This window comes from Bombus terrestris, chromosome 15 (genome assembly GCF_910591885.1).
Source record: "Bombus terrestris chromosome 15, iyBomTerr1.2, whole genome shotgun sequence".
In the NCBI taxonomy this organism is placed as follows: Eukaryota; Metazoa; Arthropoda; class Insecta; order Hymenoptera; family Apidae; genus Bombus; species Bombus terrestris.
Window position 1 is genome coordinate 9,126,974 of NC_063283.1, and position 27,798 is coordinate 9,154,771.

General features: G+C 31.7%; 6 protein-coding genes and 1 long non-coding RNA gene across 15 annotated transcripts; 4 read left to right on the forward strand and 3 right to left on the reverse strand.

Annotated features, from left to right (window-relative positions):
• Positions 1 to 1,375: 1,375 nt before the first annotated feature.
• LOC100645388 (serine protease snake) lies at positions 1,376 to 6,084 on the forward strand. Its single transcript, XM_003401286.4, has 6 exons — positions 1,376 to 1,545; positions 2,623 to 2,886; positions 2,992 to 3,256; positions 3,600 to 3,865; positions 4,024 to 4,178; positions 5,874 to 6,084. Exons 1-6 carry the CDS (start codon positions 1,461 to 1,463, stop codon positions 6,042 to 6,044), a joined length of 1,206 nt encoding a protein of 401 aa, XP_003401334.1. The 5' UTR covers positions 1,376 to 1,460; the 3' UTR covers positions 6,045 to 6,084.
• A 588-nt stretch (positions 6,085 to 6,672) lies between these two features.
• Positions 6,673 to 7,374, reverse strand: LOC125386405. The gene is made up of 2 exons (XR_007226522.1): positions 7,261 to 7,374; positions 6,673 to 7,189 (listed from the first exon to the last, which is right to left on the reverse strand). It is a non-coding gene; the product is annotated as an uncharacterized LOC125386405 (long non-coding RNA).
• Positions 7,201 to 9,599, forward strand: LOC100645141. Its single transcript, XM_012317111.3, has 5 exons — positions 7,201 to 7,348; positions 7,446 to 7,642; positions 7,936 to 8,080; positions 8,150 to 8,396; positions 8,475 to 9,599. Exons 2-5 carry the CDS (start codon positions 7,624 to 7,626, stop codon positions 9,126 to 9,128), a joined length of 1,065 nt encoding a protein of 354 aa, XP_012172501.1. The 5' UTR covers positions 7,201 to 7,348; positions 7,446 to 7,623; the 3' UTR covers positions 9,129 to 9,599.
• On the reverse strand, positions 9,337 to 12,373 carry LOC100644943 (interleukin enhancer-binding factor 2). Of its 3 annotated transcripts, none has more exons than XM_012317115.3 (4): positions 12,236 to 12,373; positions 10,657 to 10,963; positions 10,015 to 10,579; positions 9,337 to 9,869 (listed from the first exon to the last, which is right to left on the reverse strand). In XM_012317115.3, exons 2-4 carry the CDS (start codon positions 10,954 to 10,956, stop codon positions 9,583 to 9,585), a joined length of 1,152 nt encoding a protein of 383 aa, XP_012172505.1. In that variant the 5' UTR covers positions 10,957 to 10,963; positions 12,236 to 12,373; the 3' UTR covers positions 9,337 to 9,582. The 3 variants fall into 3 exon arrangements, with proteins under 3 accessions (XP_012172505.1, XP_012172504.1, XP_003401330.1); XM_012317114.3 differs by lacking the exon at positions 12,236 to 12,373 and adding an exon at positions 12,037 to 12,153; XM_003401282.4 differs by lacking the exon at positions 12,236 to 12,373 and adding an exon at positions 11,251 to 11,385.
• On the forward strand, positions 12,000 to 20,830 carry LOC100644698. 6 transcript variants are annotated; one of them, XR_007226521.1, is made up of 10 exons: positions 12,000 to 12,136; positions 12,199 to 12,710; positions 12,798 to 12,865; positions 12,942 to 13,170; positions 13,241 to 13,366; positions 13,468 to 15,251; positions 15,318 to 18,350; positions 18,434 to 18,560; positions 18,718 to 18,950; positions 20,188 to 20,333. XR_007226521.1 is itself a non-coding variant. In XM_012317116.3 (10 exons), exons 1-10 carry the CDS (start codon positions 12,075 to 12,077, stop codon positions 20,611 to 20,613), a joined length of 6,291 nt encoding a protein of 2,096 aa, XP_012172506.2. In that variant the 5' UTR covers positions 12,000 to 12,074; the 3' UTR covers positions 20,614 to 20,830. The 6 variants fall into 6 exon arrangements, 4 of the variants coding, with proteins under 4 accessions (XP_012172506.2, XP_048268536.1, XP_048268537.1 ...); XR_007226520.1 differs by lacking the exon at positions 18,718 to 18,950 and adding an exon at positions 19,616 to 19,939; XM_012317116.3 differs by lacking the exon at positions 18,718 to 18,950 and adding an exon at positions 20,410 to 20,830.
• LOC100645264 (ralA-binding protein 1) lies at positions 20,705 to 24,127 on the forward strand. Of its 2 annotated transcripts, none has more exons than XM_048412583.1 (9): positions 20,705 to 20,858; positions 21,063 to 21,201; positions 21,744 to 22,013; positions 22,110 to 22,371; positions 22,449 to 22,629; positions 22,707 to 23,021; positions 23,107 to 23,461; positions 23,527 to 23,780; positions 23,845 to 24,127. In XM_048412583.1, exons 2-9 carry the CDS (start codon positions 21,183 to 21,185, stop codon positions 23,944 to 23,946), a joined length of 1,758 nt encoding a protein of 585 aa, XP_048268540.1. In that variant the 5' UTR covers positions 20,705 to 20,858; positions 21,063 to 21,182; the 3' UTR covers positions 23,947 to 24,127. The 2 variants fall into 2 exon arrangements, with proteins under 2 accessions (XP_048268540.1, XP_048268539.1); XM_048412582.1 differs by having other exon boundaries at positions 20,717 to 20,858; positions 21,763 to 22,013.
• A 256-nt stretch (positions 24,128 to 24,383) lies between these two features.
• On the reverse strand, positions 24,384 to 27,106 carry LOC100644823 (V-type proton ATPase subunit B). The gene is made up of 4 exons (XM_003401281.4): positions 26,923 to 27,106; positions 26,007 to 26,473; positions 25,244 to 25,909; positions 24,384 to 25,169 (listed from the first exon to the last, which is right to left on the reverse strand). Exons 1-4 carry the CDS (start codon positions 27,008 to 27,010, stop codon positions 24,903 to 24,905), a joined length of 1,488 nt encoding a protein of 495 aa, XP_003401329.1. The 5' UTR covers positions 27,011 to 27,106; the 3' UTR covers positions 24,384 to 24,902.
• Positions 27,107 to 27,798: the final 692 nt, after the last annotated feature.

Here is a 27,798-nt window from a genome sequence, read left to right on the forward strand (position 1 = left end):
AAAAATAACAATAAAACATGTTAGATATAACATTTTATCATAAAATATAATTTGCTATATAATTTTATAATTCTTATCTCGACAATCTAATTTTATAATTTTATAATTTTATAATTCGAATCCCGACAATCTGGAATTACGAGATACGTTTCCATTATTTTCGGGTTCTCGCACAGCTCTAACTACTAATCATTTACTAATAAAATTATCATATTTCATTCCTACAAAAATATATTAAGTTCTATTATAAGAATTAGGTTTAGAAGAAAATAACTATCTTTTTATTTAAGAAAATAGTAGATCTATAAAATAAACAATTTATGAATCCAAACGTCGAATTTTCTTCGGTTACCAGATTAAATATTATGTAACATATATTAAATATATATTAATGATAAAAGAATAATCCTTTATTAATATTACATTATATACAATATTTTAAATATAGATTGGATTAAATTGGATTAACATTTTTTAATATTATTGCACTGAACACATTTGCGCTTTTTGTATATGTACATTTCCTATATTATTCGTGCTGTGATTATATCAATAATGCACTTGTTTCAAATGTGCCGATGGTATCGTCTACAAAAGCAATTAAAACTGGACATGACACGCGCATTCACAGTTTCCTCCAAAGAAGTTGCCACACGAGTTAAAAATGAAGAATGATTATTGCATTAGCGACGTACGACGCGTATATTATGTCCCGTTCAAAATGATTTATTTTAATTACAAAGTTATGGATGAACCGGTTTACAATATCGACAATCGTCGTTAACCGATCATTCTTCCCAATCATCATAATTACATACATCCAGTGATAGAATATCACGATACGATTAAATTAATTTTCAAAAGTCAATACACGCAATGATAAAACCGGCGTTTGTGCTTGCCAAACAATATAGAACTATTTTGTTACTTCGCACGCTTCTCAGATATCCGAATTTTTGAACTGTAAGTTAGATCAACAAGCATCTTCTACATTGATAGGAAAACTCCAGATATTAACAGAACCAATATTTCAGTAGCAAATATATACAAATAGACAATTTTTAATAAACAATTCAACATTCTGACGATTTCACAAAATAGAAGCGAGTAGAATTTTGTAAAATTCACATACCGTTACCGTTTATAAATCGTGCAATGGGTTCCGATATTTTTATTACAAACTGAAAGTATTCCTGGTATCGTTGATCATCTTATATTAAAACGAAATTGATCGAATACGAAGATTTTAGTTTACCTCGTTTAACCAGTTTGTGAACTTTTTAGTATGTATTCGAGAAGGAGCATGCATCGTTTGCTCGTCCCACTACCAACTATGATAGAGATATGGAGGGGCATACAAAAACGACGGACAAAGGAAGACCCGAAGCAGTCATCGAATGGAGACAAGCGTAGAATTCGAAGGTTACGAAGTAGAATAAGATTGTGCGCAAAGTACGACGATGCGATTATCAACGCGAACATCGATAATATTTTTCTCAGTTCTTTTGTGTGGTATCCTGATATCCTGTAATGCACAGTATGAAGGTAAAAAGATGCTTTCTCTCAAGCAGCAGAACGGAAGATTAATAAGATTAGATCGATAAAAATAAAAGGATATAACAATAAAAGCTTATTACACAGCGATTCACGAAAATATTCAAACATTTACCATAGAAAACTTATGAACGTATTATGCGAGTTATGCGAAACCTTTAGAGATTTCATTGCGATCAGATTTGAGACCAATCTGAAAAATATAAGAAAAGTATATAAAAAAGATATCCTCGTAAGTAACTCTTTATTCAAACATTTTAAACATAATTGTGATAAAGATAATTTCGTTAAATAACGTGAAAATTATGCAGTAACCTGTATAAAGTTTAATATAAAACATGCAATAATTATTCTATAATTTCTATATGCATTCTCAGGTTCATTTCAATTTTTATCAATATAATCATAATAGTTCTATCACATCACAGTTCTAATGAAATGATAAATATTCGTGACATGTTTCTATATATATTTTCGTGAACCACTGTATGCTATTTCTATATTTCGCGCTTCAGTGATATTTATAATATAACATTTGAACGTAAAACATTTAAGAAATGTTTAAACCGACTTATTGTTATCTTTTTGTTGTGACTGGAAGCTTAAATATCATTAACACAATGCTAGAACAGTCGTATAATTCAGAAAATTTTAACGACGATAAAGAGTCTCGAATATTAATTAAAAGCGGAAGAAGGTTCTGTCAGGTCACGAGTATAAATACACTTGCACATTTATTTGAAAAACTGTTTTAGCTGCGTATAATTACGAATAAAGATTATGAAAAAGTAAGAAGAATATGGAACAACATTTTTACGTAGCTTAGTTCTTGAGAAAATCAAGTTTGATTATTTTTAATTAACTTAGTAACATATGGAAAACTTTATTCTATATTTTCCTCTTATTTTTTCATAAGGAAGCATCTCATGCTCGCTTGTACATTGTTGTTCGACCGAGCCCTGTAGGTAAATACAGATAATGTTGTATATGTAGATAAAGTCATTAAATTTTCTCGGACACAGACAGGATGTTTTCGTCTTTTTATCTAACATTCAGAATTATTTTCAGGCGATTCATGCACTATCGATGGTACTCCAGGTATTTGTATAGCCCTCTCTCCAGCGAATTGTCCATCGGTTTATCAAGATTTATTGAAAGGGAAATCTCCATCTAGTTTATGTGGATACAAAAATTTTGATCCGATCGTGTGTTGTCCAAAAAACACGCCTACGACTACTTCTCCAAATACAATCACAAACACAATTAAAAACACAACCCCGACTACAGCAGATCGAGGATCAGTCGTTACTAAAGGAGCCAAGGCCAAAGCAAGTAGGTGTTCTTCCCTAAAATTTTTTCAATTTTATTAAGGAATTAAATTTCTCATTTTCAAGAAACTCAGTTTCCTTGACTCTTATAAAACTCATGTGTTTGTAGTGTGTGAAAAATACGCCAAATCCGTGTATCAGCTCGTACCTTCGCCAGCTTTAATAATTGACAGACCACTAATCAACATATCCGTATGCGCGATTAAAACTCGTAAGCTGATCATCGGTGGTACAAAGGCTGAACCAAAGGAATTTCCACATATGGCTGCGATTGGATATGATACCGAAAATGGTATCGATTGGCAATGCGGAGGCACGCTAATTTCGGAAAGATTCGTTCTAACCGCTGCACATTGTACCTACAGTATCAACGGGTAGGAATTTCAAATTGTATTCGAGTCATCCAAGCTTCGACACCTTAAAATTCAATCTTAAACTTTCGCATGGAATACTCAAACTTGTTGTTTCTCATGAGATATCGCTAGTTTTTAATATAGTAACAGAAGAATGACGGTATATCACGTACTTTAGACCCAACAAGAAAAAGTATTAAAAACGAGAGAATAATGTGAATACCATTACGATAGAGTTATTTACGGTAGAATAAGTCAGCGAGAAGATAACATATAAGGAGTAATAAAATAAACAACAAAATAATTCCCAGGAATAAAATAATATACGCATGCCATTTAATTATTAAGATGTAATTCTTTATAGAGGTAGAGCACGCTGGGTACGATTAGGTGACTTAAACCTCGAGAATACGGATGATGACGCGAGACCGCAAAATTACCTTATTATTGAGCGGATAAAACATAATAAGTACCAGAGTCGATTCGCATATCATGATATCGCGCTACTAAAATTAGAAAAAGACGTGGAATTTAACGCGTGGATAAGACCCAGTTGCTTACCATACTCTTTGCCGGATATTGGTACCGATGGTAAAGCAACTGCATCCGGATGGGGAACAGTTGATTTTTGTAAGTACGATAGATCAAGGAATCTTTATTTACTTCAACTCTTTAACAGTGTAATTTAAGAAAGCCTCCATTCTAAGTTCTTAGCCGTTTTATTACACCGTTAAAGGGTTAATAAAATAACGTTCGATCTTTAATTTCAATCTTTAATTCTTTCCTAGTTGAGGACCCATCAAAAGATTTATTGAAAGTTACCATTAACTTGGTAACTCAACCGGTATGCAACAGATCATTTGTGCACGAAAGTAAATTCATACGTGGTATTGTGGATGAGTGGCAAATTTGTGCCGGTGAAGTCGGAAAAGACACTTGTCAGGTAAAGATATAATAAAATTATATTTCAGAAATTTATATCTAGACCGCGGATATTTATACAAATTCAAATTTTTATTTTTATCGTTAACGAAGTGAAACTTAAATAGAACCTTAAATAGATTTTTTCATCCTTTAAAAATATTTATATTTTCGATATTTCCTATATTCTTGCATATTATGTATTGCATGATATTCTATTCCATATATTTGAGTATATTTAAATTTTTCATAAATGCATAAACATTCGCAATCTATGTATTTACAACGAATCACACAGGTATTCGTATCCTCATAATTATCGAATTCGACGATTTATTTAGGCGGGTAACATTTTTATTATTTTTCTTGCGGATTACAAGGGATATGATGTCTTTGGTTTGTTTTTACCACTATATATTCCTATCTTATATTCGCTATTACTCATTATCATATTACATATCACATTTCCGCTCCCTATTCATGATTTAACACAAGACAGCCATCTTCTATTACCTACATTATACCATATCCTTAATACTAATTAATGACTATCTACATATATTGCCTAAATCTAAACTTGTTAACTTAGTCTATAATAAACTATTATCCTACTATGCCTTCTAACCCAATTAAATCTTTAAAATTTAATATTAATAGAACAAATTAACCACTAATTAATCAGTCTCTTCTTCGTCCTCTCGTTCCTCTCCTTTTTTTCTTGTATATTCTAACAGCTCCATCTATTTTTCTCCCTCTTCTTCTTCTCCTAGAATCCTTCTAATGTGAGCTACGATATCGGTAACATCGGCAGCATCAGTTGATCGGTAACATTGGCAACATCAGTTGGTCGATAACATTGGCAACAACAGTTGGTCGATAACTTTGGCAACATCAGTTGGTCGATAACATTGGCTACATCAATTGGTTGATAACATTCTCTTTCTTCCGCTTTCTTTCAAACCGCACAACCTACAATTTCTATCCTCCTTGCTCATTCAATATTTGCCTTCTTTCATTTCATTACCTAATCTAAACTTGGTCAGCCTTCTCATCCTTTTTTCGCTCCACCCTTGTACCAAATACTTTCTCCTTTTATCCATCTATACTATTCACTATATCTTAATTTCTCTATCCTTTGCCATCTCTTTCTTTTTTAATATATTATATAATATCGTAATATCCTGTCTTCTCTTCGTCATCTACTGTGGTGCTCTATATCTCTTGTTAATATACAATAAATCCTCTCATTTCCTTTCTCCATCCTCCTCTTATTTTGGCCCCAACAACTTTTCCTCTATTTTCTTTCTAACATTCTTTTGGAAGTTCCCCACCTTCTTCCTATCTTTGCTTAATTTGCTCTCCACGCTGCCATCCCTGCTCGCGTTCTCATCAGATCCGCCTGGAGGTCTTTAATCACATACCTTGGCGTCCGTCAGTCCACCCCCAACATTCATCACAAGAATCTTTTATGCATTCTTTCAATCTCTCTTTTCTCTTAATTCGATGATTTATTTAAATTTCCACTTGTGTAATAATAAATTGTTATTTTTTGATAAACGATATATCAATTTAAAAGTCCTAATTATTACACAGAATATATCGTTAAAAAATGCTAATCATTTATATTCAATAATTACAAAGATACGAATACTTCAGTGACTAACTGTACGTCTATTCTACTTTACATTCTTCATAAAAATATTTATTCTATGTATAGGGTGACAGTGGGGGGCCTCTCGTCATCTTCAACAATGATTACGATTGCATGTACAGCGTAGTCGGTATAACAAGCATTGGAAAACCTTGTGGTCTCTCTGATCCCGGTGTATATACTCGCGTTTATCATTATATTTCGTGGATAGAGAGCAATGTTTGGCCAGACTCGTGACACAGAAGTACAATAAATATAATAATACTTTTATGTTAAATTGTCTCTATATTTTATTCTTTTATTTCATGATTTATGCTTTACACCCCAATTTTTTTTATATTTTCAAAGGTTCCCTCCTGTTCCCAAAATGAAATCGATTTAAAAAATTTTTCGGAAAAGTCACGTATGAGAGGAGCCAATTGACAGATTTTCCGTACCATCTCCTTACACATCATGTTCTTCTAATACAAACCTTCGATTTTTAGCCCAAAATTTCTGCCGGTTCCCAACAAATAAGTTTTCAAAAAATTTTCGGACAAATATCGTATCAGGAGAACGTTTGACGAATACTTATGTATTACAAGGTATGTATTATGTATTACAACAAGCTTCTCCTGATACTGCACTTTTCTGAACAAATTTTATGATTGAATTCCTGAGCAACCAGAAGGAATTTTCGGCCCAAAATTGGGAATTTGTATTATAGCCCAAAATATGCCAAATAACATGAATATTAGAAAATTTTCAAACATGGATTTATATTTCTTTCTCCATATGGTCTTCGTATCATTTTATCTTAGGAATGTAGAATGCAATATAAAAGGAAACATTATTTGTGGATCATCTTGATAATTATATACATAAGTAATATGAATGATAAATAATATTTATTTTATATGCAACACAATAGTGGTGAGTCATTAATTATTTGTAACGACATGATCAACATGTACAATTTAATCAGAATGACAAATTTAAAGAATCTTTGGATTGGCATTACTTCCATACATTAGCGTTTGTAATTATGCATCACAGATAAAAGATGTAGGGTAACCAGACTTTTAATAAATACATTTTATACATTTTTAATTCTGTATTTTAGTTTTACGAATTTAATAAATTTTGTTATACATACATATGAAGGTCGCAGGCAGTAAGTTATATTTCTTATTTTTTACACAGAGTAATTTTAAAATTCAGTACGTCGCCAATCAATTTCGTGTTGCTAAAATTGTCTGTATATTTATGTTATATATATATATATATATATATATATATATATATATATATATATATATTTATTTATTTATTTATTGCTTATATATTAAGGTTAGAAAATCAACAAAAGTATATTTATTGTGTTTTCTCTTGTGATCTTCGTACTGGAAGCAAAAATTTTAAAGAATATTCGGCATCGATCCTTAGACGCGCAAGCGCCAACCGGCAGATTTACCTAGTTTTCGTGACACCGTGTACGCGTACGGTCGAAACCGAGGCGATCATCTATTTTCGTTTTCATCCAGAATTTCGAAGCTGCCGAGGTAAGGATCGTTGATTTAGAAATTCGTGACATAATGCAGCTGTTGCATAACATAAATGAAAGAACCAACACTTAACGTGAACGTATATACTATCAAGGTTAAAAACCAATTGCACTGTGTTACTCCCAGTCTGAACGTAAATGACACCAATACCACCTGTACCAGAGAAAAATATTCGTCAATTAAGAATTTATGATTTACATTTGTCGACACATATACAAACACAAAACACATAAAAATGTTTAAGATATGTAAATTTCGTTCTGTATCGTTAGATGGATGACATTCAATTAGGTATGTCGTATTAATATGTTTCTGATTCATACATATAATTACATGTATTCAGTTGAGGTATTAAACATATCGCACATGTATTTCAGAAGTAATGCAACTCAACAAATTTTTTAGGAAAGCGAGTAACTGTTTGTAGGCTTATAGAAAAATAATTAGCCCTTGTAATTCATCTTTACTGCGTGTTCTTCTAACATAGGGCTGGATTATTTGGAGTTACAACGCTTGCGAAATACATATGCGATATATTAAAAAGTAATTGTATAAACGAAAGAGATATTATGTACGTAGCACAGATTCAATGTCTGCCATTCTCGACGCGTGTGGAAATGATACTGGATCCCCCTCGATATCAAAGGCTGAGGATAATCTATCCAACAGCGACGGACCACTAATTAGAGGCTGCATTCGTCAAAATAGTTGCAGTAGCGTTCATATAAGGTATAAATGAACATTTCATATTGATAATCGAATTCGTAACACTTATAGCAACAATGATAATACTTTTAGTTCCGAAAACATTAATCGAACAACAATCGTGTCATCCTATACCATGTCGGCATCCAACGAGAAGTTAATAAAACGACGGTATTGTTTGTGGACCTTAACTTTTATCCTAGCGATAATTGGACTTTGTAATCTTTTTCTCAACATCACCGTAATCGCTGTCCTACGAATCAGTCAAGGAATGGAAGCAATGGAAGTGATACCTGACGAGAATCTTGTAAAGTTTTATGGGAAAACCGACTTGGACAGGGTCAGATATTCGAGTATACCAGAAATATTCTTGTAAGATCGTATATTACGTAATTAACGATATGTATTGCATTCGTAGATATGCTTACAATCAGGTGTTTGTCAGAGTTACGGAGACGAGCCGATGGAAATATCCGGTAATGAAGCTGGTGTGCAAATACGCGTGAATGTGAATAACCATCGAACAGACGATGAAACGCTTGCTAAAGTAACGATTTTGTCGAACGGTACCACTATGTCAAAAGTAGAATCTTTCGAAGTGAAAGACCCCAGAACCGGCATTATTTATTTCACTACCGATTTCCCCAATTTCGGATTACCTGCAGGAGTGAAGAAAATCGACGTAAAAATCGCAGAAACGCACAGAATCACGTCACCAGTTAACGAAAGTCTTACCGTAAATTCGGATGATCAAATTTCTATGCAAGGCGCAGAAGGCGCTAGCATGGAAAGCAAAGATATCGTCTGGAGCGCGGATACAGATATTTTTTTGAGAAGCGTCAACGGAAGCATTATCCTTGATGCAAAAGATGGTGTCTCTATCGATGTAGAAAACATACCAATTGCACCACTGTTTCAACAAAATCCATCTGGTCATGAACAATATAAAGTTTGCATTTGCATGCCACAAGGAAAACTCTTCAAAGTAGCAGTTCGTGCTGGTGTCAGCAGTCGATCAGTAAATTGTGCTCGTATCAATCGAACTCCGGAAAACGATCCTTGCTTACGATAGGATCGGAGCACCTAGTTTTTTATTGCAATCTTGTTAACATATCCAACACTGCCAAGTGTACGAAATTGAAAAGGCAATAGCTAATTTGCTATTTAAATTATCGAATATTAGTGAAATATTTGAAGTAAATTAAGAAAGATATGTTCCCATATGAATAAATTTAGAAAACATTGTAGGGACTTAGATTATATATTATACTAATAATAGATAGATATAATTCGGATTTTATTTGAAATGTCATATACAAGTCATACATTTTCATCACGTAAAATTATCGGCACTAGTCGTTAATAAAAAATCATACATTCTTGAAATTCGTATGCAATACTGAATACATTAACTTTTGTATCAAATGATCAAGATCATGAATACATCATTATAGAAAATAGTACATAACTTTTGCCCTATAGTAGCAAGGACATTAAATGAAAACACAACTACAATGAATAAAAAGCTAAGCACTCTCTGTAATCATCTCTTCATTACATTCTTCCATATCTTCTTGCTGCTCTTGTTCTGTAGGAGGTTCATATGCTTTGTCTAAAGGACTAGCAACTACACCACCTGCCCATACACTCATCTCTACAGCAAGTTTATTAGTGCCCTCAAGTAATGGCCTGTAGCCTCCATGAGCTAACACACGTAATAATGTCTGGGCTGTAAGACATACCAAATCTTGTTGTTCTAGTGTCATAGCTGTATGTACACGTATATTGCCACCTTCGCATGGGTCGGAAATACCTTAATGAAACCATGATAAAATGTTATATATAGAGTTTATAGAATATTATTCCATTAATATATAGTGAAAATACTTGTAAATATGATGTAAGCCAAAAGGACGAAAAATAAGAATTATAATAAGTAATAATACAATGAATCTTACCAGCAGATCCTGGAAGGAAGAGTCCAGAAGCAAGTAACTGAAGTACTCTTTTATATGCCTGATTTATTGGTAATGCTTGTCTACTAGGATTATTCATTATAGCATTGTGTGCCAATAAATCTAACATCCAAGGAGATAATGGCTCTAGACCTTCAAATCTACTTCTCAAATCTCTAAGTAATCTTATTAAAACTTTTATACTGGAATGGTGAGCATTTTCCTCAAACCACCGAGAATGTCTGATTGCAGCAAGATGGCCTTGGCATATCTTTACATCTAAATGCTGGTCTGACTCTAATTTTCTCAAGTTCTGATGTAGAGTAGTGATTAATACACGCACTGTGGCCTCATTATTAGCAATATCAAAGCCACGCTCTGTGTGAGTCAGTCTGAAAATTTCTTTGGGATTAACACTCTTCAAGTCATTATTAACTTTTGTACCAAGTGCTTCAACCGCTGTCTTAGTAGGTAATGTTTTAAGAATCACAACAATATCAGCTACATTGTGACCCTTGATCATTGTCCCCTTTTTAAAGCTACCTACTTGTCTCACTTCTTCCAATTGCTATAAAAGATTACTTTCATTGAATAAATAAAAATTACAAAATATATAGTTGGATTATACAAAGAATTCATATTTACACAAGCTTCAAAACTGCCTGGAGCAACTATTAAATTATCCAGTACAGTCTGTAGCTTAGTTACTAGATTTAAAATGGAAGTTTGTTCCTTTGCTGTAGGGCACATATCTGTATTCTTTTTTAACAGTGCCATCTGAAAATCTGACTCATCTGGTGCGGGTTTAACGCGTGGAAATGCAGCTTCGCACAAAGTATAATCAAATGGATGGCGTGGAAGGAATTGTTTCCTAGGAAATCCCATTCCACGTCCCATACCACCTCTACCTCCTCTAATCATTCCACCTCGACCACCTCGTACCATATTACGTCTAAACATAGGAATAAAACCATTCAAAAGTATTCCAGAAACATTTATTACAATATATTAACATTTTGAAAAATGTCGATTTATCGATAAGAAGTTGTTTAAGTCATTTATGAATCTACAAATCGAATGGATAAATTAGTGTGACATAAATTAGTAATATAAATGAATTAATATAATAATTAAAATAAAAGAAATAACCTAACCACTTTTTGGTAATATAAACTAAATTCTAACTCAGCGATAATTATCTAAAGTTTGGGTTTTTATGATAAAATGTGTTACACTTACCAAAAAATAGAAATATAAGCTTAAAATAATGTTATTTTACACTTTTATCAGTAAAGTTTCAATTTTTCAATTAGATTAACATGCGACACTTAGAGCAGCCGCAAACCAAGCAACATTGAATATATTGAAGTCTTCATTATAAACCTAGACCTAGTATACCAACCTAGTATATCAAGATACTCTACTCTAATGTTATACGAGCAATATCATTGGCGCCATCTAACTAAAATGATTCTGTACACTTCTTTGAATAATAGCAGATAATAACAAATAAATAAATAGAAAGTTATAAAATATTACTTCGTAAAAAATATATAAAAACAATATTTGAAAATGCTAAATGGAAATTACACATAAAATGTATAGTTAAATTGGTTTCAAGACAATGACGATAATTGCTTAATATATCTCATTTTTTACACAAATTATATTTCTTCTCGTATCTCCCATCTTTTTTGTGTAACATTATTGAATAATTATTAAATGTAATTTTAGTAATTGTGAAATATTATTTATTTGCATTAATTAATAGGCAACCAAAACTTTTTATAGTGTATGCAATGTATGAAATAAATTTAAAAAATTCTACTCACAAATTTATACCAAGAAACGATTATAACAAAATTTTAACTATATGTACTATATGTAATTTGCAACTATAGATATGTTCATTCCAAATCAAATATCACACATCAGATCAACACCAAATATCCATCATACATCCCACAAATTTACAAGTATAATAGTAACACAACTCAAATGTAACTGAGAAAATAAGTAATATACTCTTTAATTATTATTGTCCTTTGCTTCATTTGGCCAGAATGTCCAAAGTTTCCCTGAGGTCAAAAACAACCAGCTCACGACTAAGATTACATCGTAGAAGGTATACATTAAACATTCCTAATAAATATTGCAATAATACAATATCAACTTTTTATTATACAGAAAGCAACATGCAAAAAAACTCATTTTGAAACCTTACGACTTTTGTTGTTCAGTTGATAATGTTGATCCATTAATGCAGTATGACAGGCTAAGATCACTTTATAGATCACCATCAATGTCTCTACAAACAATAACTGAAAGCCCAACTTTGAAACTGCGAACAGAATTTACTAACTATATGGAACGTAAATTGAGAAGGAAAAGCCTTAAAAACAAGCAATTTGATATAGGAGATCACAGACACAAAAATAAAAAAAATTTGCAGATTTCAGAAAGATTAAGGAAGTTATATAAAGCAAAGAAATTATATAAACAACATAAATTAGAAGATACTGATGATGATTTTGAATTTGAAGATTTACATGATAAAAAGGTTACGTCTCTTCTTCAAAGACCATTGCAGTGGTATTTAGAAGATGAAATTATTGGAGCAAAAGATATTTTATGGGAACAAAAACAAAGAGCATACAATGAAAAAATGAATAAAAATGTTGAAATTGGAAAGCAAAAAAGTAAATATTTTAATTTTAATTTATTTAGTAATCTTATAATTTCATTAGTGTAATAAAATCTTAAGATATTATGATTTCCCTTTCTAGCAGAAAATATGTTAAAACAACAAACAGACATGTATCCACGATGGTATCAAGATTTTTCTATTAACCAAGTATAATATTCATCTTTCATTGATCAACTATAGTATTAAACCACGATTAAAATATGAAATACTTCCAAATCCATAGATTAAAAATTTAAGGATGTTACAATGTATAATGCAGAAAGATTGTGAAGAAATGGTAACAGGACGTACTCAAAGAACTCTTATATCAATTGGAATTATATCTACATTTTTTACACTTACGTCAGATGTTATTCAAAAATTGCAACAATATTGTAACTGCAATGTAATCGAATTTTTAAGAGAAATTTATAAAATATTAACTGGAAATTATTTTGAAGAGGAAGGATACAGTATGCTGTATTTTCTTACTCTAAATCTTTTTATTACATCTTTACTTTAAATTTTATTTTTAAATTTTAGAAAAATTTTATGATTGTAATGAAAGAATAATTTTATCAGCGATTGCATTCCTGACTTTACCAGAAGCTATTATAGAGCTTCACAAACGTTTACCCCCTGTAACAATATCAGAATTTCTACCAAAACGTAACTTCTTCTATATTATATAAATTTATGTATTATTATATTTTGACATGTTACTATGTAATGTTATTAATTTATTATTCTGTTACATATCATTTATATAGCTATTCCACCAACATTATCAATAAGGAAAAAGATGAAATCGCCTTATAAAGAAAAACTTTTTATACGAACAGATTGGGCAACTTTTTACAATCGCTTACAAGATTGGCAAGAGCAACATCGATTAATACCAATTCCGAATATAATATTACCTCCTAAAAATTGTCTTTTAAATAATTATTCCAGTGCAAAAGTTAATGCTTATTACGAAGAAAACAAACACGGTAAAGTACAAAACGTTTCGGAAAATTGTCAATTAATTCAGATTAAAAATAATCCTTCTCAAACAAAGCAACCACATAATATTTCTACCAAAACAAATCAGGAAAGAGATACCTCCTCCATTAGTGCAAAACAGAAAAAATATACTTTTAGTGATACGAAACAAAAGGATGATATACCAGTCAGAATTAGGAGGAATAATCCATCTGATAATTCTCCATACTTTTTTGAATTAAATCAAGATCAACGTAATTCTGTAGCGAACGAACTTACAGAAAATAACGAAAATGAAAAATTTAAGAGCGTAATAGGTAACGCAATCAGTACAAAACGGGGAATACCGCATAACTCACAAATATCTACTGGTCTTAATGTTCCATCCTTATATGGTGAAAATAGATTATTTAATTTTACAATCAATGGAATTAGCGAAAAACCAGGGCCTGTAGAATATAAAATATGTGGAGTTTTACAACCACCTCAATCAAATAAAAAATCCTGGCTTGGCGAGAAACATGCACATTACATAATATCTGGTGCTTCAGATGAACCACCAATTTGCCCTGTAACGTATGAAATGACTGGTGTTGCAAATGTAACACCCACTAACAGCAACGAGAGATTTTTTGCAGTATTGAAACTTGGAGATGGACCTAAAAAGATTTATCCAAGTGGAAGGCAGAATTTATCTCGTCATTGGCAAGAATGGCTGCAAAATGTGGATGAAGAATTTCGGAAAATAGAAAGAGAGGCAAACAAAATGATAAAAAATATAGAAGCTATAACGAAATTAGTATTTCCAGGACCAACATGTGACAGTTGTTGTTCCTGTAGACAAACTAGAAAATCATACTTAAAAGCAAAAGGAACGAAAGCGCCTTATTTTGTGATAGATACTATAACCGAAGACGACAATAAAAAAAAATATATTGTAGGATCAATGGCAATGCATTCTCCTGCACTAACACCTCCAGAATCAACCGTAAATTTATTAGAAGTTATAGCTTCGGAAGATGTCCTTACTGACAACCTTATAATAAGTGGTGTCACAAATGAAACAGGTGAAACACAGTATTTTATTACTGGTTCTCAGAAAGAAGTAATACGCATGCCAGCACGAGTTATAGAACGTCCACCACCTAGGCCACTTAGAAATGTTCCACCTTGTATATGTGCAATTCAACAAATATTTACTAAAGGCTCATTTCCAAATGTAAGCCATGACAATATACCATGGACAAAAGAGGAAGGTTTATGTTTTGGAAGAAAGTTTAGACCCCAAGAATCTCCTGCATATTCCTGTAAAAAGTACCCAGGTAATAAGTCATGTAGAAGAAGTCCATTTACACATGACATAAATAGATTAAAAAGAAGAGTTGAAATGGCAAAACAAAAGCAAGGAGATGAAGCCACAGGGAAAAAGAAAATGTATAGTATCGCAGATTTTCAACCATGTGGGGATGAACATGGTATGAATATTTGCGGAGGACCTTGGAATGCTTTGCATACTCTAACATCAGAAGAATTAAAAGAACAGGAAAAATTACGGAAAGAAATATTAAGAGTAGGTTTTATTTTTGTAAACTTATTATGGAAATTACAATAATATAATATAAAATTCATTATTCAGGGTCCTTCATGTGGAAAAAGACCTGGACAAGCTGTCTGTGAAGGTACTTTTGGAGAACGAATACCATTAAAACCACAGCAAATATTTATAGAAGAAGAAATTCCAGGAGAAGACATTGAAGAAGAAGAAGAAGAAGTAGAAGGAGAGGAATTAATACAGCCTCCTCCAGTTAAGGCAAAAGGAAAAGAAAAGGAACGCGACAAGAAGTGTCACATGAGTCCAGAAGCTATAGAAGCTAGAAGACAAAGGGTAGTAGAGAAAAAGGTTAAAAAATTTGTTCCTGATCCGAGCTATCCTGGTTACGATGATCCGTGGAATATATTTCGTACAGCACCATCGGAAAAAGAATCTAAAACTGATTTTAAAAAGTTATTAAAACTTAGTTCTCCAAAACCACCAGGTACGGCTGTACAATCTAAGACATTGATGGACGAAATTGGAAAATCTGCACTACATGAAGATATTTCTAAATCGGAGATAAGGAAAAATCACCCAATTGTAAAAGAGTCGAAAAAGATATCTCCTACACATCCTGCACGAAATACATCAGAACAAATTTCGAAAAAACGAAATCGAGAAAAATTAAAAAGCGAAGAAAAAATAAGTGAAAAAGGATTTAAAAAATCTCATAAGAAAGGATTTAAAAAAAACCAAGAAAGAATGATTGAGACAAAATCAGAATATGATAAAAATGTGATTAGAAAAAGCGAGGAAAGCAAAAAAAAATACAATCAAGTAACGAAACGTGATACAACAAAGGATAAGGTACAAGATCAAAGTACTCCAAAATTAGTAAAAGATAAACACGATCAAAAGTTGAATATGAAATCTATAGGAAATCCTTCACCTCCTAAATATTTGGAAAAAATAAGCTATGGATCAAATCCGACAAAATCTAATATTGGTAAAGAAACATCTGCCATCAAGTCTCAACAAAACATGCGTAATGTAAGTGAGGTTAATAAACGAAATAAAAAAAGAATGAGTTCAAAGAAATCAAATCACAGATCTATTACATCATCAAACATAAAAAAGAAAACGATAAGTAAACAGTTGAGTATGAGAAAGTCGGTAAGACGAGATAAAAAGAAAGATGTGATTAATCAAGATGTGGATCCTGAAGCAGTTTATAGGAACAAGATAAATGAATTGAAAAATATGATGAAGTCTTCTGAACTGTATCCATATAATATAAAACCAGCAGAGATCCCAGATGATCTTCCAACAAAATGTCAACTAGAATATGAAGATTCAGAAACTACGATTGACACTGTACAAGTTGAAGAAGATGCAGGTATACAGTTACCAACTAAAGGTCCTTGTGGTTGGAGGACAAAGTCAGAACAGCAGTTACCAACAAAGAAAACTTTGATATATCTGACTGATCCAGATTATCCTTCAGAAACAGTACCAGTAAGGTCAGGTGGAAAACCATGTGTTTGTCGGGACAATAGAGCAAAAAAGAAAATATTATTATATAATATCGGTGGACTTATAGGTGGAAAGAAAAATGGCGAAGAAAAGAAGTTATTAAGAAAGAAAAAAGACGAAGACAAAAAGATGCAAGTTATTGATGGGGTCATTTATTATACTCCACCACCAAGTCCTCGTAGAAGCAATGAATATGTACCCGAATATGATCTTTATGAATCTCCATATGATATGTGTCTTACGCAACGTAAAGACCGAAGTCTTAAATTTCTCGATCAATATGGCAGACCGAAAATATCTGAAGTTTCAAAAAATAGAGATTCTTGCGGTTGTAACGAATATGTAGAAACGTATGGTATTCAAAATGTAGATGAAAATGAAAAAAAAGCTCAATTGTTGAAAGAACTTGAATCCAGAGACAAGTTAATAACCGCGAAACCACCGAAAGACCGCTGGAATCTGGCGCTTAAGGATGTAGGCTTGATAGATTATTTCACACGATGCAGAGACAGTTTGCCTTGTTGGCTGAGATGTGCCAAATTTAATAAAGTTGGCTGTCCTATATCATATAGAGAACTTAAAACAAAACGACCAGTATGTGAATGTAAATATGAAAGAAAAATACTCGAACATAAGGAAGAAAAAGTGAAATGGAAGCAGCGTCAAAAACGATTAAAGTCTTTGAAAAAACAACCATATGTGAACATAGCTGACATTTCCAAACTATTGATACCAAATACAAAATTAATGATATCAGACGTAAAAAGAATTCCAAGAGAAGATGAATACATAGACGATATTAAATATTGTATAACTGGAGTTGCCGAAAACTATGACCATTTACCACCTAAACAAATAGTAGGTGGTATTTATATGGTTACACCTATTCAGACACCTGAACCAAGCGAACATGAAATATCATGTGTTTGTTTGCATCGACATTGGTCGCCTATGAAGATTACTCCTGGTCCATTACCAAAACCTGAAGAAATTTTACTTGCTGAAAAGAAATGCAGACAAGAAGCTGTGAAAGAAGCGTTCCGCCAAATTTATGCTCCTCAATCAGCATATCACATACATGATGATCATAGTTGCAAAGAAAAATGTGGTGGATATCTTGAAATGGAAAATGACAAAAATACAGGAAAAGACAAACAAGTTGTGCAGGATAATAATCGTTATATAGCATCTCATTTACAAAAACCTACTAGTATTAAAGGCAAATTAACAAATTCCGCTCGACATATTAAATCAAATATTGATGATCTTCAAATTATAACAGAAGTTAAAAATTTACCAATGCAGAAATCCTCTGAAACTAAAGCAAGAAGTTCGCATAAAGAAAATAAAGATACAAATGTGGCAGGGCAAAAGACTTTTGAAAATAAGGTAAAGAGTTCACGTAAAGAAGATAGAGACTTCAAGATTGAAAGAAGAGATCAGAAATATGTAAATGTTTCTCAGAAACAAGTATATAGAGAAACTAGAGGCGATATTCAAAATGATCCTATTGAATTAAATGTAGAGAATATAGATATTTGGGATAAAGAAACTGAAGAAAATTCTGATGATTCTAAATGTTATTTAATGGCTATAGTGAAGGTAAAATATATAATTTTATTTTTTATACTTTGTATTTATTTGGACGATATATTATAATTTCTAAAATTCTTAAATGCGGTCAGATCGAATTAAAAAAAATGGCGGCAGAAGGATTTCTGTTTGCAAAACTACCCAAGTGTTTTTTAATGCCACAGTTACAATATTGGTTGATGTATAGAAAAGGGCTCAGTTTTAGTGATGCGGCTAAAAGTAAGTAAAGTATTTTCACGTAATGTATCATATGCATATTATATTATAATATTCATATAATATAATAGGATTATTTATTCAGAAATATTAGAAATTAGGATTTCCAATGATTTCTATCCTGTATGATAAATTTATTGATAGATGGATCTATTTACAGTGAATTAAACAGGAAACGATAGTTATTTAACGTGAACTAAATACAATAATGTAATATAACTAGGCAAATTGATAATTCATAACTCGTAATTAATAGTTCAACAACTCGGTAACTCTCTCTCAACTCAACTCTCGACTCGTAACTAACTAACTCCTCACAACTCGAGTCTCAATTAACGAATCCTCACAACTCGACTCTCAATTAACGACTGCCGATTAATTCGTCTTTCTCCCGTAAGCATCTCTTTGTCGTCTTCTCATACCTTCACCACGTATTCGTACATAATCGTCCGCGATCATGGTCACTACGCGTTCTTTCGCGTAACTATTCGATTGAAAGACCGACACCGACGATGGGCTGTTTGGTACATTGAAGTTTCATGACCTTTTCGGCCTGTCGGCACTTAGGCTTTCTCGCAACATTGTCTATAGTTCATCTGATATTTCTTAGGCAATCTGTCCACGATACTACAATAATATATAAATCTTTATAGGAAAATATTACTAGTAGTAACAGTAATACATTACTGATTCTAAGTGGTGTATTACTGCATTCTGATAATTGCACTATTACACCTTTGCACTCGAAGACATTTTCAGTCAGGCGTAGCTGCTACTCCGGATGATTTAGCCTATACGTGACGCGTGTCTTACAGCTAGCGTGAAATGATTTTATATACAAATTAACTTACAAAAACATTATACTCTAATAATTTATTTATATTTACATCTTTGAAAATATGATTTGGCAATATTAATTTCTGTATTTTTTTGTACGATAATTTATAAAGCATTCAGCAAGATGCATTCTTGAATATAATTGATCTCATTTTTCAACAGTTCAAAATCAAGTTCATCTTTATTTGAGCTAATTTTATTTCCGAAAACCATTTTTTTAGGGTTTCTAAACTATAATACTTTTGTCATGATCGTCGAATCCGAACTAACGTTGGAGACGTTGTCAGAATCATAGTTTCGGAGAGATATGGGATTAAATATTTTATCTGCATTTTAAAGTCTAACACTTTACATTTCCTAACAAAGAACATAAAGAGCTAAGGAACCAATTTGCGAACCAATATTGCACTCTCATCAATTTGAAATTTCGAAATCTAGCATAAACAGGAACTGTCGCCTCTCGCTCGCCACTGGATTTGCAGCACGGAACGCCGTGGTGACTGAGAGTCGCTTCTCGTGTGCAAAGGGTTAAGAGCTTAATAGTGGTCAGTAATAACTTGGGAATGAACTACTTACTAGTCATATTAGTAAATTACTGAGTAGTACTGGAACTGATATTGAGATCAAATCATTACTGGAGAAGAACTCACAACCAGTAGTTTTGGGTACTTCTTTAGTATTATACCTTTCAATAATTTGCACTAGTTTTTCTCTGTAAGAGATATTTCTTGCAAATGTCTGGAACCATAGCTTCAAAGCAAAGAATGAAAATTTCCTGTTATAATGTTTTTAGACAAGTCAATACGCAACAGTATTAAAATGTGGAACACGCTAGATATGGGAGCCGCTAAATCTAAAATTATTGTACCATCGTTGAAAATGACAAAAATTCAACTTAGAAAATTAACTTATGATGATGCGCAAGAAATAAAAACAAAGGTTCCCTTTAACACAGTATAGATACAAAAAAGTGTTTAATTTCATTATCTATAACAAATATTTTATTCGTTTATAGATCGCGCTGAAAAAAGCTATATTCTATAGTCGTGTTCGTAAAGAACGTGTTTTATATTCACGATCGATGTGGAATTCGATGGAGTATGGAAAATTTCCATCGGTATCATTCAAGCAAGCGTATTTTACTTATATGGCTAGCAAAGAAGCCGATGGTTACGTTTTTAAACCGTGGCTACCTTCCGAAGTACACGAAATGAATTAAAGGAAGTAAAATAAAAGTATTCGCAGAAATTCGTATTTAAATAATCGATCTGAATGGTCGAGTAATTTTTGGACAATCGAGAAGAAGAGCTCGAACGAAATAATCGATACTTACGATGCTTAGATTTTTAAGTCTGTTATAACATCGTAAGTACTAGAGAATGGATTTCGAAAGTCCAGATGTAGAAAAAGAATTTCCTGGATTGTACGCTTCGGAATCAGCGAAAAAAAGTAACGAAAGCGATTGTACGTATTACCGTTTATCGAATTATCTAATTTCCTTCACATGACAGTTATTTTAACGGATAGGTTATGCATCTGTCATAAAGCTTGCTAGTTAAACAGCGAATACTTCTCCTGAACAAATATGTTTTCATTAAGTGCTTAAACATGCAGTATTTATATTTCGAATAATTAGTTTTCATATGTACATATGTATATATTTTCCAGTTAGTGATGAAGGTGGACATGAAAAACATTCTAAAAAAGAACTTCTTAGCGGTAAACGAAAAGAAAAGAAAGATCGAAAGGATCGAGGATATGCCACCTTAGAGGGTGAAAGTTCCCCTGATGAAGATCAGGAAACAAAGTAATGTTTTTCTACAAAGTTTTTTACAAATTATAGACATTAATTGATTTGTGTTAATTTTACTTCCATGTTGTTTTGTTTCTTTAACTACAAATGCTCATTAAACCATTGATTTCATATTTACATAATGTTCCTTGTAATGAAAGATATTGGGGTATAAATTAGTATCATCAAGTTATTTTAATTTTCACATATTGTTGGCACTGATATCTTAATTAAGCTTCATATTAATCTAAAATTAGTTATATTGATTGGACTGTTTATGTATCTGCTTAGTTATCATTTTAAATATAATCATCCTGAAATGGAAAACAAACTTGTCACAAATATTTACGATTTGATATTGTTGATTATTTTAGTCTTTATTTCTGTAGTAAATATATACTTTGTTGTGAAAGTATTAGTCCTATACATACAAAGAAGTGATGGATAGATTATAAATTCAAAGGAAAAATAAAGAAATTAAATATTAGATTTTATAATGCATAAAGTAAATGTACCTTTTCATATATTATATACAGCTACTTTATTACTTGAATTAGCATATGCTTTAACTCACAGAAGTCCTTCAAAGTCAAAAAAAACCAAAGCTTTCAAATTTCCATCAAAGAAAGAAAAACGTGAAAAATCCAGAGAAAAAGAGGGTAAAGAGAAGGATGGTGAAAAGGAAAAAGACAAAAAGAAAAAGGACAAGGATGAGAAAGATATAGAGAAAGAGAAACGTAAAGAGAAAGAAAAGGATAAGGCAAAGCAAAAATTAAAAGATCGTAAAAAAGGAAAGCACACAGGGGAGGATGGCTTGGATATTGGGGGTAAGACATGTATATGTATTCTTTGAAATTATTTGATAGTAACTTTAATTAACTTTAACTGATGGTAATTTCACTAACCTTTGATTATCTATGTAGAGGAGCAACCAATATTTGGTGTTAGCCTGCATTTAGCAGTGGAAAGAAGTCGTTGTCATGATGGTGTTGAACTACCTTTAATCGTAAGAGACTGCATTGATTTTATAGAAGAGCATGGAATGAATGTGGAGGGTTTGTATAAAGTACCAGGAGTGAAATCAAAAGTTCAATATTTAAAAAAATTATACAACCATAGAGAACCAGTAAATTTATCTGAATTTGAACCTACAGTAGCCACAAGCTTATTGATATTGTTCCTTAGGTTTGTATTTCACAATATTAGATGTAAACGAATATCTGAAAATAAAAAAATATAAAACTAAAATTTTGAAAATACAGGGAGCTACCAGAGCCTGTTCTAGAGAGTAGTGAAATGATATCAAGATTTGAACAAGCAGCATCTACAAAAGATGTTGCTCAAAGAGAAGCACAACTAATACACTTAACTCAACAGCTTCCTAAGTGTAATAAAGTTCTTCTCGCATGGGTCATATTACACTTAGATCATGTTACAGCACGAGTATGTTGAAAAAAAAAAACAAAAAAGTTAGGGCATAAAATCTATGTGTATCTATTTTACATAAAACTGCATTACAGGAAAAAACAACTAAAATGAATGCTCAAACCATCTCAATGACTTTAAGTCCTGTATTACAAATGAGTCATAGACTATTATTAGCTTTGTTATTTCATTGCAAAGCTCTTTTTCCAAACGTACAATTAATAAAATATGTGCCGCCACTTTCGTCCGGTAGCGTTAATCTTCCAGATTCTGTAGAAAGTATAGCAGCTGAATTATCTAAACAAGAATCGTTACTCTCGCAAATACACATGCAAATGAACGCAGGTTTTGTTACAAAATCGCGCGAGGAACAATTATGGGAAGTACAACGTATGATAACGCAGTTAAAGGTCCGATTTTACTATTCTTTAATTTAAACAAGTATATATGGAGAAATGATTGCATCACATATAAATTTTTATTTATTTGTTTTAGAGGAAATATAAAACTGTGCAAAAAATGGAAGGTGCAGCGCAAAAAAGTTTAGATGAAGAGGTAAAATCAAATGACGAAACTGTAGTAGAATTAAATGTACAAAAAACAAAAGCAGAAGAGGAAGACGTAGAACATGTGAAATCAGAAGTTCAAGCAACATCTACTTTAACATTAAAAAAGAATAATAAGACACATATTTCAGAAGACAATAAAGAACCAACAAGTACAAATATTACTCAAAGTGAACGAAATGTTTATACACATGACAAGGATATTGTTGACTCTGGCGAGGCATCTACACTTGCATCACAGTTTAATGAACAAGAAAATACTTCATCTAGAATAAATGAAGATGGTACAGACAATGATTAAAATTAGTTTAGAATGTGTATAATTTATTATTTTAATTATACTATTCAGTTTCAGCAGTAGAGCCTGAGCCTGAAAATGCTATTGACAAATTAAGAGAGAGTTTAATTTATGAAGAATTATTAAATATGCAAGCATTACTAAAATCGCGAATAAATCAAGAAAGAAATGAAATTAAACGTTTAATGGAAATGTTAACGGAACGTGGTCCAGAAAAGAAAAAACCAAAGGAAAGAGTACATTCGCCGAATGAAGCAGAGATGACAGCTATGATTCAATTAGTTAAAGAAAATCAGTTACTCGAGGTAATTATGAGAAATTTGTAATTTACTCTCTCGGTTTTAAATTAGTAATCTATTCGTATTTTAGAAAAAGATGACTACTTTAATTCGCAGTATCATAGAAGAAAAGGATGCCTGTATAGAACTTCGTGTTCAATTAGCAGTTCATCAATTAGCAGCTAAAACCTGACCATTAATTATAAAATAATATTTTTAATTCATCAAAGGAAACATTACACAGATTTTAAAAATATGTAACATGATGTTTTGCACAGAATGAACATATATAGTCTATAAGATGTTACTACAATCATGTTTTCTTGATTCATTCTATTCTCTTGTAAAATAATAAAAAACATATTGAACATGAACATGTGTTTTGTACTTAACATAAAAAATTCTTGTTTATACATATTCTATTCTTGTATATTATTAATACGTATTTGCATTGAATGTGATAATTATATATAACAAACAAATGCACATACTTTCATATTTATATCGTTTTATATATTCATTTAAAATAAGTATACTATGTATTTTATACAATCTTAAAATAACAAAGATACTTGTAAAGAGTGGACTAAACAAATCTTGTGCACGAAAGATTGAATATTTCGATCAACATTAAATAACATTTAATATTTATTTCTTTTAATTGAATAATAACATTTCTACAGATGACAACTTGATATTGGAATGTAGGACCGAAAAATATAAAGTGTTATACAATCATATTTCTTTTTCTATGTTAATACTGAATAATATATTACACTTTACACAATCACTTCCCATAAGTGATTATTCGCACAAAACACAATACATTGTTAAAATTTGATTTCAACGATATAGAATTAACGTTAAATCGTACAACGGGGTTCTGACCTTTTATATTTAAGTTCTGTACCAATACATATTTATCATTATTGTCCAGCCATTTAATTTATCAAAACATACTAATTTCAATTTTATTTGAGATTTGATTAACAAAAATACTGTAACTTTAACAATATGTGTTTTCGAAATTTTATAAATACTTAATTCTTTTTCGATTCAATTATAAAAAGGTCAGACCTTTTTCCATTTTTTTCATTTACAACTTTTTTTATGGAATTTAGAAGAAGAAAAATTTAATCATTGGAGAAATTAATGACGCGAGTCTCTTGGATAAAATTCTGCGAGAATGTTAGTAGGAATTCGTTTCAGCATCTCCTTAGGGAAGATACGTAATAATTGCCAACCAATATCCAGTGATTCAAAGACTGTACGATTTTCGTAACTTCCCTGAGAAATGAAGTTCTTCTCGAACTTTGAAAGGAACTCTAAATATAGTAAATCATCTGGTGTTAAAGCTTCTTCACCAACAACAGCTTTCATAGCTTGTACATCTTTTCCAATGGCGTAACATGCATACTAAAATGAAATTATTTTTAAAAATTAGTAATATTTTTATTTACTAAAAATCATATGTAAGGTATAAAACTTACCAATTGATTAGACACATCAGAGTGATCTTTTCGCGTCCACCCTTCACCAATAGCGGATTTCATAAGACGAGACAATGAAGGAAGTACATTAACAGGTGGATAAATTTGTCTATTATGAAGTTGACGATCAACATATATTTGTCCCTCAGTAATATATCCAGTTAAATCAGGAATAGGGTGAGTAATATCGTCGTTCGGCATAGTTAAAATTGGAATCTGAGTGATAGAACCATTACGACCTTCTACTCTACCAGCTCGTTCATATATAGTTGCCAAATCGGTATACATGTAACCGGGAAAGCCACGTCGTCCCGGAACTTCTTCACGAGCAGCTGATACTTCTCGTAGTGCTTCGGCATAAGAGGACATATCAGTAAGTATGACTAAAACATGTTTTTCGCATTGATAAGCCAAAAATTCAGCTGCAGTCAGAGCCAGACGTGGAGTAATGATTCTTTCAATAGTAGGATCATTAGCCAAATTCAAGAAGAGGCATACATTCTCCATAGAACCATTCTCTTCGAAATCTTGCTTGAAGAAACGAGCAGTTTCCATGTTCACACCCATAGCAGCGAATACAATAGCAAAGTTGTCTTCATGAGAGTCTAAAACTGACTTCCCAGGTAATTTTACAAGACCAGCTTGACGACAAATTTGTGCAGCAATCTGTATAGAGTTCAATTATATCAGTTGTAATAACTTCATACATATAATAACTAAATTTATATAATGTATAATTATATAGCAGTATAAATTTAAATACCTCATTGTGTGGTAAACCTGCGGCAGAGAAAATAGGGATCTTCTGCCCACGAGCAATAGAATTCATAACATCAATAGCAGAGATGCCAGTTTGAATCATTTCTTTAGGATAGATACGCGACCATGGATTAATTGGTTGACCTTCAATGTCCAAGAAATCTTCCGCAAGAATAGGAGGACCTTTGTCAATTGGTTTTCCAGATCCATTAAAGACACGGCCCAGCATATCTTCGGACACAGGGGTCCGAAGAGTGTCACCAGTAAATTCACAATGAGTATTTTTTGCATCAATGCCAGAAGTACCCTCAAATACCTGAACAACAGCTTTAGACCCAGATACTTCCAATACTTGACCAGATCTCATGGATCCATCAGCAAGCTTCAATTGAACAATTTCTGCAAACTTTGGGAATTTAACTTCGTCCAATATTACCAATGGCCCATTTACACCTGACACAGTTTTGTACGCTGTAAAAATAAAAAAAGAACTTATTATTTTTTTAATTTAGTATATTTCACATATATATTTCAAATATAATGAAGATCTAGTGTTCAGTACAAAATCTCATTTAAACAAATGTGTATTTCGCATAGAGTTGATATATATTATACAAAAATTTTATTGAATTATTATGTCTGTGCTTGTATGTATAGTCACATGATACATATCTCGACACGCATAAAGAACTTGTTTCAATTTTGAATTAATTTTCTAAAGTTAAATACATGGTCATTCAAAATATTTTTATGCATCTGAATCATTTTTTCTCATTTATTGTAATTAAAAACCAAACATATTCAGAATCAGCTGACTACTGGCAAATCGATCTGCTGCTACGCCCAGTTTACGTCGAACACTTTGCGTTTTGCGAAATTTTCTATTTCTGGATTTTGGTAAAATAAACGTATTTACTTACTAAGCCGTGGCTGTGAAATAAAATCTCTTGAAATAGCTAAAACATGTTCCTTAGTGGCTTGACGTTCCCCAATACTTTTCGAATACATTTTGACGAGTGAATTTTCTTGGTATGTTACGTCGGTCAAACAGCAGAAGGTACTGCTGCTACTATTTCGATGAAGGAAGACGGACTAAATATTAAGGGTGGGGATAACTTCAAAAATCCTATGTAAACTAACTAAAATGTTACCAATATTTTCTCTAAAGTTAATCAAATACTTCAACACGAGTAAAGAACAAATTTTTTATTAATTATGAGGACTTTTAAAAGAGGAAATTTTCCAATTAAATGAATTTTACTTTGATAAATTGATAGATATAATAAATAGCAAGTATCTGACAAAGATAGAAGCAATGGCACGTGCGATCACGTGGCTTATACTAAGTAACTCAGTGAATATTTATTAACAACAAAACTTGTAAAAATATGTGTTATAAATAAATGTACCATAAAAAAAATATTAAGCGATATTTGTGAAGAAATATCGTAAACTTTTATTAAATATATGTACATTCTTTGGATTATGTACTATTCGCTACATGTTACAGCGGTTTATTCAATTATGGATACTTTAATAGAAATCTTAATATTTAATAATTCATCTCAGAAATGTTTAATAATTCATTTCATTAGTATTAAAGAGAGACAGAAAGAGTTTTATATACATTTTTCTTATTTTAATTCTGGATCTTTTATTTATATACTTCAATTTTTCAAATAAGTAACATTGTAACAAATACATTTCAATAAGTATTACAAATATAAAATCCATAGAACCATCTGGCAGAAAAAAATTGTCGTAAACATGTTATTTCTTCATATATTGTGATAAAA